This window comes from Callithrix jacchus, chromosome 8, assembly GCF_049354715.1.
Source record: "Callithrix jacchus isolate 240 chromosome 8, calJac240_pri, whole genome shotgun sequence".
Taxonomy (NCBI): Eukaryota; Metazoa; Chordata; class Mammalia; order Primates; family Cebidae; genus Callithrix; species Callithrix jacchus.
Window position 1 is genome coordinate 65,723,226 of NC_133509.1, and position 13,858 is coordinate 65,737,083.

The 13,858-nt window shown below is 37.1% G+C and overlaps 1 protein-coding gene across 50 annotated transcripts in view; it reads right to left on the bottom strand.

Moving 5' to 3' along the window:
* HEATR5A (HEAT repeat containing 5A) overlaps positions 1 to 13,858 on the bottom strand; it is a 137,026-nt gene that overhangs the window by 48,631 nt on the left and 74,537 nt on the right. For 25 of the 50 annotated variants that reach the window (XR_013521128.1, XR_013521127.1, XM_078334734.1 and 22 more), the window contains 6 exons: positions 12,003 to 12,108; positions 11,181 to 11,371; positions 8,880 to 9,036; positions 6,226 to 6,415; positions 5,095 to 5,264; positions 1,624 to 1,650 (listed from right to left, as the gene is read on the bottom strand). Coding sequence is in view for 47 of the 50 variants with exons in the window: in XM_078334734.1 (XP_078190860.1) it covers positions 1,624 to 1,650; positions 5,095 to 5,264; positions 6,226 to 6,415; positions 8,880 to 9,036; positions 11,181 to 11,371; positions 12,003 to 12,108 (841 nt within the window). In the remaining 3 variants the exon portion in view is untranslated. The remainder of the gene's footprint in view (positions 1 to 1,623; positions 1,651 to 5,094; positions 5,265 to 6,225; positions 6,416 to 8,879; positions 9,037 to 11,180; positions 11,372 to 12,002; positions 12,109 to 13,858) is intronic. The other 25 variants (XR_013521129.1, XM_078334736.1, XM_078334739.1 and 22 more) reach the window with 1 other exon arrangement.

The window sequence follows — 13,858 nt, forward strand, 5'->3', positions numbered from 1 at the left end:
ACATCTGTAATCCTAGCACTTTGGGAGGCTGAGGTGAACGGATCACTTGAGGTCAGGAGTTTGAAACCAGCCTGGCCAACATGATGAAACCCCGTCTCTACTAAAAATATAAAAAAAATTAGCCAGGCATGGTGGCAGGTGCCTGTAATCATAGCCACTTGGGAGGCTGAAGCAGGAAAATTGCTTGAACCTGGCAGGCGGAGGTTGCAGTAAGCCAAGATTGCACCACTGCACTCCAGACTGGGCAACAGAGTGAAATACCGTCTCAAAAAAAAAATATATATATATATATATAATTTTTTATATACATATACGAAGAGGGCCGGGCGTGATGGCTCACACCTGAGGGAGGCCAAGGCAGGTGGATCACTTGAGGTCAGGAGTTAAAGCGTTGGGTGCAATGGCTCACGCTGAAGGAGACCGAGATGGGTGGATCGCTTGAGGTCAGGAGTTCAAGACCAGCCTGGCCAACATGGTCAAACCCTGTCTCTACTAATAATACAAAAATTAGCTGAGTGTGGTGGTACATGCCTGTAATCCCAGCTACTGGGAGCCTGAGGCGGGAGAACTGCTTAAACCTGGGAGGTGGAAGTTGCAGTGAGCCAAGATCATGCCACTGCAATTTAGCCTGGGCAACAGAGTGAAACTGTGTCTCAAAAAAAAAAAAAAAAGGATATATAAGAAGAAACACATGCAAAGACAAATTCTACATTTTATCAGAAGCCAAAAATGCCAGAAAAAAACTGTGAATATATCATCATTGAACAGCTTTTTTTTTTGAGACAGGATATCACTCTATCACCCAGGCTAGAGTGCAGGAACAGTATTGTAAATATGTTCTATTATACCTTCAAGCTGTATTATGAACCCAAAAGTGGATACAGAGAAATGCCATTCATAGAAAAGTCTCAAGGTATAATGTATTCCCATGTTTAGAAATCATACTGTTAGCAGGTTAGGATAACAAGGAAGTTAAAATATAAAAAGATTAAGTTTATTTGTGCCCAAGATTACTGTTGTATTTAAGAACAATGACAAAAAAAGCACTCTACAAGACAATTCTAAAGAAAATAAATCTACTAGTTATTTCAACCAGAGTTTCACAAGCATATGATACAAAGCAGGTGCAGCATTTATTCAGGCTAGTCAAACGTGTTTTAGAAAAAGCATGCTTAGAAGTACCCTTTACTTGTTTGGTAGAAAAAAGATTGAAGGCTTTCACACAAAGCAAAATGGGAGGCTTAAGGTCTCCATGTCATTCTCCAGCATTTGTATTGGGAAAAGGAATAGAGTGGCTTAAGACAAACAAAGCAAGCAGGCAAAATACAGAAACCAAGTAAAACTGTAACTACAATCATTTTCTGAAATCAATATATTAAATCAAAATGATACCAAATTTAGTACAAAGAAAGAGCACCAGCTGGAGAAGGTTAGGAAGGATTTGCTTATACTGGTATCAAATAAACATCAAGAAACATGCTACACATATTGGACTTAGCATTAATGGTTCGCTTAAACAAAGAGATGCAGAAGAGAACAAACATCTACAACCAAAAAAAATGACACAAAAAAATAGCACCGCAAAACTCAAAAGACGTTAGGAATCAAGGGTCAGGGACCTACCAACACAGAATTATCCAACAAGATCTCCTGCACAAAAACAAATGACACACCAGTCATGACAAAACCAAAAGATATAGGATGACTTTGACAACAGTCAGCTAAGCATTAAAATATAAATGTTGATAGTTATCATTCAAATTTGCTTAGCTTCAGCTTAAAAATTTGCCACAAATATTTTATTTTCCAACTTAACAAAATGAGTTAAGCCAAGTTCTTGAAAATAGTCAACTCAAGAACTCCAAGATGTAAATATATAATTTAAAAATGTACATGTGATTAATTTTAGGTTTTCCTTTGGAATCTATGACTAAGCCTCAGTAACAAACCAAATCAAGTAGACATGAGTATGAGAGGAGTGATCTGGATTACATTCACACGAACAGGTGTCCAACAAGAGGCAAAGTTAATGATTTACCTCATCAGAAGGTAATTATAGTTTAACTCTTAGAAGCCAAGTTTTAAAACTAAGAGTATTCAGAATTGCAAGTGTAGCTAAGGCCAAGTTCAGAATGAAAGTCGAAGAACATGCAGTTAGAAGAAAATACTTTCCAGTAAGACTTTTGCCTAATGATGAAATGCAATTTCCTTACTTTGGCGAATACTCTAAAATATAATAAATTCAACCTAATAAATTCAGAATAAATTACTAATTACTATCACTATATCAATTTAGTGTCTCAATATTTTGGTTAGTAATTTATTCTATGTGATTGTGTATTAACAAATCATTTTATACCTTGAATATTATGAGTTAACATGAGTAAGATTTGTAACTGTTACTTCAGATTTTCTCACTTGCTCTGGATGTACCCAAAAGAAAAGTCTGATAATATAATAATCTCTATTCTTTTACATATATAACTTTTTTGATGCCTATTTGTTTTTCCTGAAATAATATGTACCCTTTTATGATTTGGGAAAGAAAAAAAGTTAATGAGTTTGATCAAATTTTATTTACTTATATTTTTGAGACAGCTCCATTGCCCAGGCTGGAGTATAGTGGTGCAATCATGGCTCACTGTTGCCTCAACCTCCTGGGTTCAAGTGATCCTCCCACCTCAGCCTCCCAAGTAGCTGGGACTACATGGTGAGCACCACCATGCCTGGATAATTTTATTTAAATTTTTTGTAGAGACAAGCTCTCACTATGTTCCTCAGGCTGGTATCAAACATCTGGGCTCAAATGATCCTTCCACTTTGGCCTCCTAAACTGCTGGAATTAAGATGTGAGCCACTGTGCCCAGCTGATCAGATCTTAATTATCATGAATTAATGGGTTAGTCTTGCTCTTCATTTATCATTAAACTTTAGTTAATAAAAGAATTCGTGTATCAGGTAAAGAAGAAAATTTAAAGGTAATTAATGGAAACCTGCTATAAGACAAGAGGAAAAAAATAGCAGTATCACTAAATTTTAATGGAGAGTAAAAGATCAACATGCAAAGGAGTGAAAACTATTTCAGTAACTGGTTTTAGTAATGGTTATTCAAATATAAAAAGTAATATTCCTGCAGAAGAGTCCCTGAATGGTATAGGTAAAATCCTTTTCCTGTAAGTGCTGTTTTCCCTAATACATGATTGACCAAGATCTAAAAAATACAGGAACAAAAGTTCTGTCGGGAAGTCAGTCACATTCTCTTTTTAAAGTTTTATTGGGCTAGGCATGGTGGCTCATGCCTGTAATCCCGGCACTTTGTAGGGCTGAGGCAGGAGGATGGCTTGAGGCCAGAAGTTCAAGACCAGCCTGGGTAACATACAAGACTCTGTCTCTACAAAAAAAGAAAAAAAAAAAATTGGCTAGGTGTGCTGGTACATTCCTAAAGTCCTAGCTCTTGGGAGGCTGAGGGGGCAGCTCACTTGAGCCCAGGAGTTTGAGGCTACTACAGGCTGTAACTGCACGACCACACTCCAGCCTGGGTGACAAAGTGAGACTGTGTCTCTAAAAAAAAAATAAAGTGTTATATGACTATCAGCATCAATAATTAATATAATGATTAATACACTGTGTGTTGAAGGCACATGTCAAGACAGCAAAAGCAACTACCATTATTGCGTACTAATTAAAAGCCTGTGACATGTGCCCTTAGAAGCAGCATTTTGCATAATCCTCATGTTTTACAGACAAGGTAGCTAAGGCTCGAAGAGATTATGGGACTTCCCTAAAGGCATATAGCTAGGAGATGGCAGAGTTGAGATAAAGTCTATCCATAAAATCTGTAAAGGTAGTATGGAATAATGAAATGAGGACTGGATGAGGAATCCAGAAACCTGCAATCTAGACTTAGCCACCACCTAGATGTGCTAGATGTGTTATTTTAATTTTTTGGTCTTCAGGTTATCTTTTATTGGGAAGACTGGTTTTAATAATGCAAACATCATTCTACAAAAGTAGGGATAATCTATGTGACATATTTTTAAGATTCTGAGGTTCTTTAAAGCTCTGAAATGCTGCATATTTTGCCTCAAGCTTGAAAATGAAACGTCTACATAATGATTCTTAACAGGTCATGTTACTAATGGGAGTGTGATATGAACACTGTAGGAGTAGAAAAAGTTGAAAAGCAATGGTGCCAACTTATAATTCCAAATGCAACTCAATTTTTAAGGCAAGTCCATAGAAACTAGTGACAGAATAAAATCTTTTTTTTTTGAGACGCAGTTCACTCTTGTTGCTCAGACTGGAGTGCAATGGTGCAATCTCGGCTCACTGCAACATCCACCTCCTGGGTTCAAGCAATTCTCCTACCTCAGTCTCCAGAGTAGCTGAAATTACAGGTGCCCACCACCACACCCAGCTAATTTTTATATTTTTAGTAGAGACGGGGTTTCACCATGTTGATCAGGCTGGTCTTAAGCTCCTGACCTCAGGTGATCCGCCCGCCTTGGCCTCCCAAAGTGCTGGGATTACAAACGTGAGCCACTGCACCCAGTCAGGGGAAATCTTAAAACCAATGACCATAAATCACTTCTAAGGAACCTCTGGTTGATGGCCTTTATCTTTCTACATTCAGTAGATACAATATTAGAAGCCAGATGTTGATGCATATGTTGCTGAAATATTAAGGAAAAGTGTTATTTCTCCATCACGGATGTAAAGAACTTTGTAATAACTTAGAATAGATGAAAAAGAAGAAAAAAAAAGACAGGTGACCACATAAAGTTTTGCATGTCCTACAGCATTTACATAGTATATGGGACCTTATAAGCACCAATATGTGTTTATTGATTTATGAATATTCCAAATATTAAGTTCAACATTAATGGGAGAAAAATGAATTAATGTAAGAGACTTAAGAGCTGATTACATGAAAGCTGCCCCCTACTCCCCAAAAAGACTTGAACTGAGGTGAAATAGCTATGTATATAACATATAACTCTGTACATAGTTTAGAGGATAATTAAAATGTGTACTGGAATAAATCTAAAATTCAAATAAAAGAAGCTAAGAACATGTTTACAATTTTATACTCACACAGAGGCAGCTAACCAGGCTAGACAAGTTGACATGTTGTGGAGCAAACATATGAAGCTGCTGAAGGCAAGAGATGGCCTGAGCTTGAACAAGGCAATCTGGGTTATCTTGCATTACTGCACAACCCAGTAGACAGGAAGTCCTTAAGGTAGAAATTGAAGTACTGTTACCTAAAATAAAAAGCAGAAAGCTTTTAATAATTGGCCTATAAAATCATTATTCTTTAAACATATATTACAGGTTTTAAAATTTACTTCCAGTTTTAAGTTTATGAATCTGTGACGTATAATCTCTTCTACAAAAGTAGGGATTATCTAAGTGACAGGTTTTTAGATTACTTTAGTTATTCTTTTTTTGAAACAGAGTCTCACTCTGTCACCCAGGCTGGAGTGCAGTGGCGCCATCTCGGCTCACAGAAACCTCTGCCTCCCAGGTTTAAATGATTCTCTTGCCTCAGCCTCCTGAGTGGCTGGGACTACAGATATACGCCACCATGCCTGGCTAATTTTTTGTATTTTTATTAGAGATGGGGTTTCACCATGTTGGCCAGGCTGGTCTCAAACTCTCGAGCTCCAGTGATTCCCCTGCCTTGGCTTCCCAAAGTGTTAGGACTATAGCTGTGAGTCACCACACCTGGCCTACTTTAGTTATTCTTAATTGGAAAAATTTATTACAACACAAATTATTAGGCAAAAAAGAACCTATGACTATCAGTAGGTCATACCAAATTTTCATAAAAAGTGGAATTAGAAATCGCCAATAAACTTAGCCTTGCATTAATTAAGAATTACTTTCATATGTTATAATCATGCAATACTGCTCAATCTGAACAGCTCAGAATATTTGAAATTTTGGATTACTTCTTAAATAGAGATCAGAGCTCTGTGGATGATTCTGCTTCATCTCTTGTCATGTTAATGTTAAGGAAGGCATCTTTAGGAGATATGTAATTGTCTAAATACTGCACTCTGTCTTTTCAAAGATAAGAGAAATCAGGCTGAATGGTATCTACACATTCATTTAACTAACCATACAGCACCTATCATATGCCAAGCATACAGACTAGGAACTGAATTCATTTTTATGTGTATTCTTTTTCATGTAAAACAGCATAAAAGCAGCTATGCACACCTTGTAGCTCTGGACCTAACGTGGTAATAAGGGCATTCAAACAGCGACCAAGGCTTTGGTGAACTTCAGCATGAGTAGGAGGCACATTTAACAACAACATTATAATAAGAGAAAGGGTAGGTTCCACATGCACATAATAGAGTGGGCCAGCAGAATCAATGATCAACGATAGAGAATGTAATGCCCAGGTCTGTAATGACAAAGAAAAACAATTAAAAACATTACAGCAGCATTAAGAAACATAAAATACATCAAATTGTTCTTTTGTTGAAGTAAGTGATAAAGTAACAGCAAATGTGTATACTACTAATGTGGAAAGAGAAATGGAGGACTTCCAACTCAGAGGCAATCATCCAACTTAGAATGATATAGTTAGATAACAGTTCGCCATTAAGAATTCCAAGTAATGGTCCTTTAGCTAACAGCTTGAATCGAATTTAGTTTGTTGAGAAATTGTTTCATCTATAGAAAGAATGAAAATTTGAGTCTTTAAAAAGATTCAACAAACCTACAATTACAAACATCAATATGGACAAATCACTTGAACATAAGTGAAGAAGGCCAGACAGAAAAGAATATATGTTGTATTATTCTATTTATATAAAGTATAGAAGCAGGCAAAACTAATTTAAGCTACTGCAAATTGGAGTGGTTATCCTTAGTGGGGGTAGGTAGTTAACTAGAAGACAATATGAGAAGTGTGTCTGGGGTATTGATAATAAACTGCTTCTTGATTTCAGGTGATGGTTAATGTACTGTTTGTATATAGGTATGTATATTTATGACAGATGCGCACGCGCACGTGCGCGCACTCTCTCTCTCTCTCTCTCTCTCTCTCTGGTTTATATGAAAAAAGATTGGCCATATACTGATAACCACTGCAGTTAGGTGATGAGTTTAACAGTTTTATTATAGTAGACTTTCTAACTTTGTGTATGTTTGAATGTTCCATAGTAAGTCGTAAATTAAAAGGTTTCCTTTCAGAAAATGAAAAAGTTTTATTCGTCTTATCAATGGATGTGCAAGAACACTTATAGTACTTTGAATGCTGCAAAAATGAGATTCTATTTGTTAAGTGAGAGGGAGCAATCAAGAAAACTCAGAATTGATGACACTGGAAGCCACGGAAAGAAGTATATGAATTAAATCAGCAAAAAAGGTATTAAATATAAAACTATGTGCATTCAGAACAGACTTCTTGAAGAGAGAGAAGAGGAATATAATAGAAGCAAAAAGTACCATATTTAAGGATGGGTGAAAAATGGAAATCTTGTATGTCAATTTAGTCAAGTACTAGAAGTGGAGGAGGTGAGCAGCAATATGGTAATTCAGAGAGAGAAAGCTAACTGGATTAAAGCTTGATGAGATGCTGGCTAAACCGGATCTTAAAAGACTAAAACGTGGAATATCAAACAGGCATGTAAGGAGAGAAGGAAAAAGAAAATAATGTAAATGTAGACATTAGAATGACATGCAGGTAGATCTTCTGTAGAAGTCAACAGTTTGAGGTAGTAACAGAAAACGTCTGTGGGTCAGTTGATGAGACTGATATAAAGAAGTTGATTAAAGAAGCAATAAGCACTTTGTCAAGCTTTTCTGCAGGAAGGTGGCAAGATGAAAATCTTGTAGGAAAATGAATTTAGCCTTATCTCTAGAGAGAATTAGAAAAGAACCTAAAAATGTGACTAATTAGGAAGCTATGACAGTAATGTGGCACACATTAATAAGGGAGACAGATACAATGACAGAAAGGGTGTAAAAGAACAGGAGAAATAAAAACCATTCCATATTTGATTAAGATAGGAGAATGATGATTTTATTGACAGAAATGAGTAAGATATGTACAACGATGTGGTAAAGTGGTTAAGAACAGGAGTTTGTAGTCCATGACTTGTGTTCTTGATCTGATTCCATGATTTATTAACTTTTCAGTTGTGAGCAAGTTGCTTAGCTTCTCAAGCCTCCGTTTTATTTCCCCATAATGGACTATATACCCTAATAAACCATTATGAGGACTAACTGAATTACTATGAGACTTACAAGAATGTATCATAACACCTGGTACCTATTAAGCTCTTTAAAATAGTAGATGCTATTATTATTATTATTATTATTATTTTTTTTTTTTGAGACAGGGTCTGGCTGTTGTCCAGGCTGGAGCATAGTGGCACAATCTGGACTTACTGCAACCTTTGTCTCCCCTGCTCAAGCCATCCTCCTACCTCAGCCTCCTAAGTAGCTGAGACCACAGATATGCACCATCATGCCCAGCTAATTTTTCTATCTTCTGTAGAGACAGTGTTTCACCATGTTGCCCAGGCTGGTCTTGAATTCCTGAGCTCAAGCAGTCCACCCACCTTGGCGTCCTAAAGCGTGGGATTAAGGCGTGAACCACCATGCCCAGCCCAATGCTATTATTAAGATGGAACAGAGATACATTTTCAGAAAAACACATTGAAACTGACTACAGACATTCCGAATGTGAGGGAAGATTTTAATTTAACAAATCCATCAAGGTTAACAATGGCTTTGACACTTACTGTGGGGGGAAAACCATATTTGCAAATTTCCAAATCATATTAATGGTCAATATAACATAATCTGCATCATCTACAAATCATGAATTTCAAGGAAGTATCACATGAGGTACCCACTTGCACATCAGGAGAAGTACTGTCCTGAGCCAAAGTATACAGGATTCCAACACAAGAATTTAGGTGTTGAGAACTTATTCCTCCTAAATACCTATGCAGGGACGCCAAGGCCAATGAGTATCCTGTTCTAGTAACCACATCCCTTGCTGATTTCAATCTGTAAATATGAAAATAGAAATAAATTGCAATCACTGCAAAAGGAAAAAAACCCACAAAAGCTAATGTACATTGTCATTTAGGCAAAACTTTTTATATGGATAGTTGTAAAATTTAGAAATATATTTTTCAGCTAACTAATGAAAAATTCTGAAGTAATCTGAAAGGCATCTAGCAAAGGAAAATATTTTGAATCAAAATGTCTTTATATTATTAATGGTTAGCTTAGTATGAACAGTTTCAATGTCTTTCATATATACATGCACAAAGTTTTAAAGACAAGCATTATTACTTTATGATTAAGTTATATTTTAAAAACAAACGCTGAGATACTTTAATTTCATAGAGTTTCAATTTAACTTTGATTTTAAAAGTAAATAGGCTAGGTGCGGTAGCTCACGTCTGTACTCCCAGTGGTTTTGGAGGCCAAGGTGGAAGGATCACTTTAACCGAGACCACCTGGGCAACATGGTGAGACCCTGTCTCTATTAAAAAAATTTTGGGGGGTGGGCGCCAGTGGCTCTTGCCTGTAATCCCAGCACTTTGTGAGGCCGAGGCAGGTGAATCACAAGGTTAGAAGATCGAGACCATCCTGGCCAACATGGTGAAACCCTGTCTCTACAAAAAATACAAAAATTAGCTGGGTGTGGTGGTGCATGCCTGTAATCCCAGCTACTCGGGAGGTTGAGGCAGGAGAATCACTTGAACCAGATTGTCAATGACTGCAGATCACGTCACTGCACTCCAGCCTGGGGATAGAGCGAAACTCTGTCTCAAAAAATATATATTTAAAAAAATTAACTGGACAGTGGCACAAGCCTGTAGTCCTAGTCACTTGGGAGGCTGAGGTTGGAGTATTGCTGGAGTCCAGGAGTTTGAGGCTGCAGTGAGCCATGATCACACCAATGTACTCCAACCTGGGTGACAGAGCATGACCTTGTCTCAAAAATAAATAAATAAAAATAAATGTAAGAGAAGTTAACATTTATTAGGAATTTTCTATGTACTGTGTGCTCACTTAAGTGGTTTACATTTAGTCTTTCTTCAATCCCCCCAGCAACCCTGAAGTTCATACTATTATTCTTAGTTCCTGTTTATAGATGAGGAGACCAAAGTGATAGCTCAAGCAGCTCTCACAAAGCAACCCACTATTAAATGGTAGAGTTGGGATTATAGCCAAGCTAATAACCTGACTCCAGACTTCAAATCAGACACACATATTCAGTATATTCTAAGGTCAAAGTGCTATCAGTACTACTACCCCCACTACTAATATAACCAATTATACATATATAACGAATATAACCACAGTTTTATTTGTAGGCCTTTTTCCCATATTACTTTAATATTTACTAACTCATTTACCTTAACAAGTAGGTAGCGCAGTACCTCCTGGAATAGAGGAACAATGGCTGAGAGAATAAAGTAACCTACTGAAAGTTACAGATCTGATAGAGATAAAAGTACCGGTCAGGCATGGTGGCTCATGTCTGTAATCCTAGCACTATGGGAGGCTGAGGCGGGCAGATCATGAGGTCAGGAGTTCGAGACTGGCCTGCCTAACATGGTGAAACCCCGCCTCTACTAAAAAAATACCAAAAATTAGACAGGCATGGTGGTGCGCACCTGTAATCCCAGCTACTCAGGAGGCTGAGGCAGGAGAATTGCTTGAACCCAGGAGGTGGAGGTTGCAGTGAGCTGAGATCGTTCCACTGTACTCCAGCCTGGGTGACAGAGCAAGACTCTGTCTCAAAAACAAAAGAAAGTATAGTTTATGTTTGCTGATCCGCAGCCTACAGCGTTTTACTTTTCCTATAGCTTGTTCTTAGTACTTATATATATATTTTACACTATAAAACTATATTTCACTATCCTAGATCCCATTCCATTGATGATCAATTATATCATTCATATAGATACTGATCTTTCTCTTATTATATAAAGACTACAGCTGAAATAGTAATAGTTTTTTATGAACCAAGACTAGCAGGCCAATTTTTCCTTTCTTTATTTTAAAGCAGTCAACATTTGTCAATTTTTTTTTCTTAAATCTCAGAATGAAGACCTTACCACTTCCAACAAACCAGCAAGCTATACCCAGTTTTGAAATACAGCCCCTGAGTATTAAATAAGAAATTCACTTACTTGTCAAAGCTAACTTGAGCTAATCCAGCAGTAAAAGCTCCATCATCAACCACTTGGGCTAATCTAGCCCATGCCTCTGCAGCTGCACATCTCAGCAAGGGGTTGGGACTTTCTAGGGCTCCTGTAACTAATGTTAGGGCAAATCTTTTCATTTCTTCTGGACCTAAACATCCCTTGGAGCCAGCCACATACTGAAATATGTAAAGAACAACCCAAACTTATAATTGTAGCAAATTCTCATGTCCAGTTTGGAATGTATATTCTGGTTAACCAAATCTAAATATGTTCGTACTTGGATTACTACTTAAAAACAAATCAGAACACAAAAATCCACACCAATTAATACAAATATAATTTCATTTTTTTTACAAAGCACTTTAGAATTTTACACCTCCCAGCAGTAATATGGCAATCAATTATCATTAAGGTATAAATCTCCTTGAAAGAACATTAACAGAGATGTCCATAAAGTAAGTGATTAATGAAGTCTATTATATTTTACTGTACACAGAGATGGTAAGTCATAAGTGTAACAACGAGCTGGATTTGGTCCACAGGCTATAGTCCATCAATCCTTGGCTCAGGATATCAGGATAAGTAGGTTAATCCATGGCTCTATGCAGAGATTATAGGTTTGATTTCTAACATGCTTTATGTGGACAAAAAGTAAGAAGAGAATTCCAAATACTGAAAACTTTTGATCAGGAGATTAAGAAAAATGAAGGAAAAAAGAGCATTTTAAAAACATTGTCCTCTGACAAACTTCACTGGCTACAAATTTTTTAGAAAATTAAACAACTATTTAAATTAAAAAAAAATTACCTTCAAAAAACTAGAAACTGAAGAAACAACATGTAACTGAACCACTTGCTGACGAGCTCCTTTTGTGTGCTTAATATGGTCCAAAAGCTGTTCCAATATAAGAAGCCTACAATCAGAAATAAAAGGATTTAAAAGCAAGTAGGTAAGATTTGTTTTTTTGAGACGGAGTCTCACTCTGTCACCCAGGCTGGAGTATAGTAGTGCCATCTTGGCTCACTGCAACCTCTGCCTCCTGGGCTCAAGAGAGTCTCCCACTTCAGCCTCCCAAGTAGCTGAGATTATAGGTGTACACCACCATACCTGGCTAATTTTTGTATTTTTAGTAGAACAGCAGTAGTTTCACCATATTGGCCAGGCTGGTCTTGAACTCCTGAACTCAAGTGATCTGCATGCCTTGGCCTCCCAAAGTGCCAGGATTACAGGAGTGAGCCACTGCACCTGGCCTCTCAATACCATTTAAACCTCACACTTTAGGTTCTTTAAACTACTGCAGTAATTTCTAGTGTGAGGCTGCACATTCCAGTAATTGGAAAACTAAAATTTGAGTTAATACCAACAAATATATTCAATATTGATATAACTCCACAAAAATTTATATGTAACACATAGCCTTTTACAAATTTGAGGCAGGAAGATTGTTTAAGGCTAGGAGTTCAAGACTAGCCTAGCAACACAGTGAGACCTGTCTTACAAAAGATTAAAAAGTTAGCCAGGCATATTGGCACAAGACTGTGTAGTCCTAGCCACCCAGGAGGTTGAAGTAGAAGGGCTGCTTGAGCCCAGGAGTTCACGGTTACAGTGAGTTATGATTATGCCACTGCACTCCAGCCTGGATGACAAAGCAAAACCGTGTCTCAGAGAAAGAAAGAAAAATGTAAGAAAATAAAAATGATTTAAAAAGTGCTAACAAGGCAATAATAAGGGCCGGGCATGGTGGCTCATGCCTGTAATCCTAGCACTTTGGGAGGCCGAGGTAGTCAGGAGTTCAAGACCAGCCTGACCATGATGGTGAAACCCCATCTTAAAAAAAAAAAAAAAAGGTAATATTAAATGAAAAAAGAAAGGGTTAAAACTGTTTTACATATAGTATTATCCCAAGTATATTTTCAAAGCACAGTTGAGACTCAAAGAGCTATGCTGCTTCTGGTTAGCTATAGATGCAATCATAGCTCACTACACCTTTGACCTCCTGGGCTTAAGTGATCCTTCAGCCTCAGCCACCAGAGTACATGGAACTACAGGAACACACTTTCACACTCTCCTATTTTTTTAAAGAGATGAGGTCTCACTATGTTGCCCAGGCTGTCTTGAACTCCTAAGCTCAAGTGATCCTCCAAACTCAGCCTCTGAAATTGCTACGATTATAGGGGTGAACCACTGTGCCTGGTTATTTTTCTTTGTTTAAAACGTTTGTGAATCCAAATTTCATTATGCACATGCACAGAAATTTATTCAACCACTCTACTACTGGTGAGAAAAATGTTCCATTTTCACAATTCTAATTAAGATAAATATACATAATATTTCATGTCCTTATAGCACAGAGGTTTTAATTCCTTATGTCAAGATTAAATATATGTAACTATAAAATAAACCACCCCATCTTAACATCAATTTATCTTTTAAAACAGTTTCTATGCCCCATACTTTCCTTTTCCCTCTTTTCTCCCTTTAAATGAGAAATCTGAAATAATATTGAAGATAACTTTTTCAGTTGTAAATTATCTTGATGGCAGTAAGAGTAAAGCTTTTAATTTTATCTTCATCTCCCTAACATCTTGTGCTTGGCATGTAGTAGGCAGTCAGATGTGCTTGCTGAACAATCATAAACGACAATGGCATCACGTAATTAAACA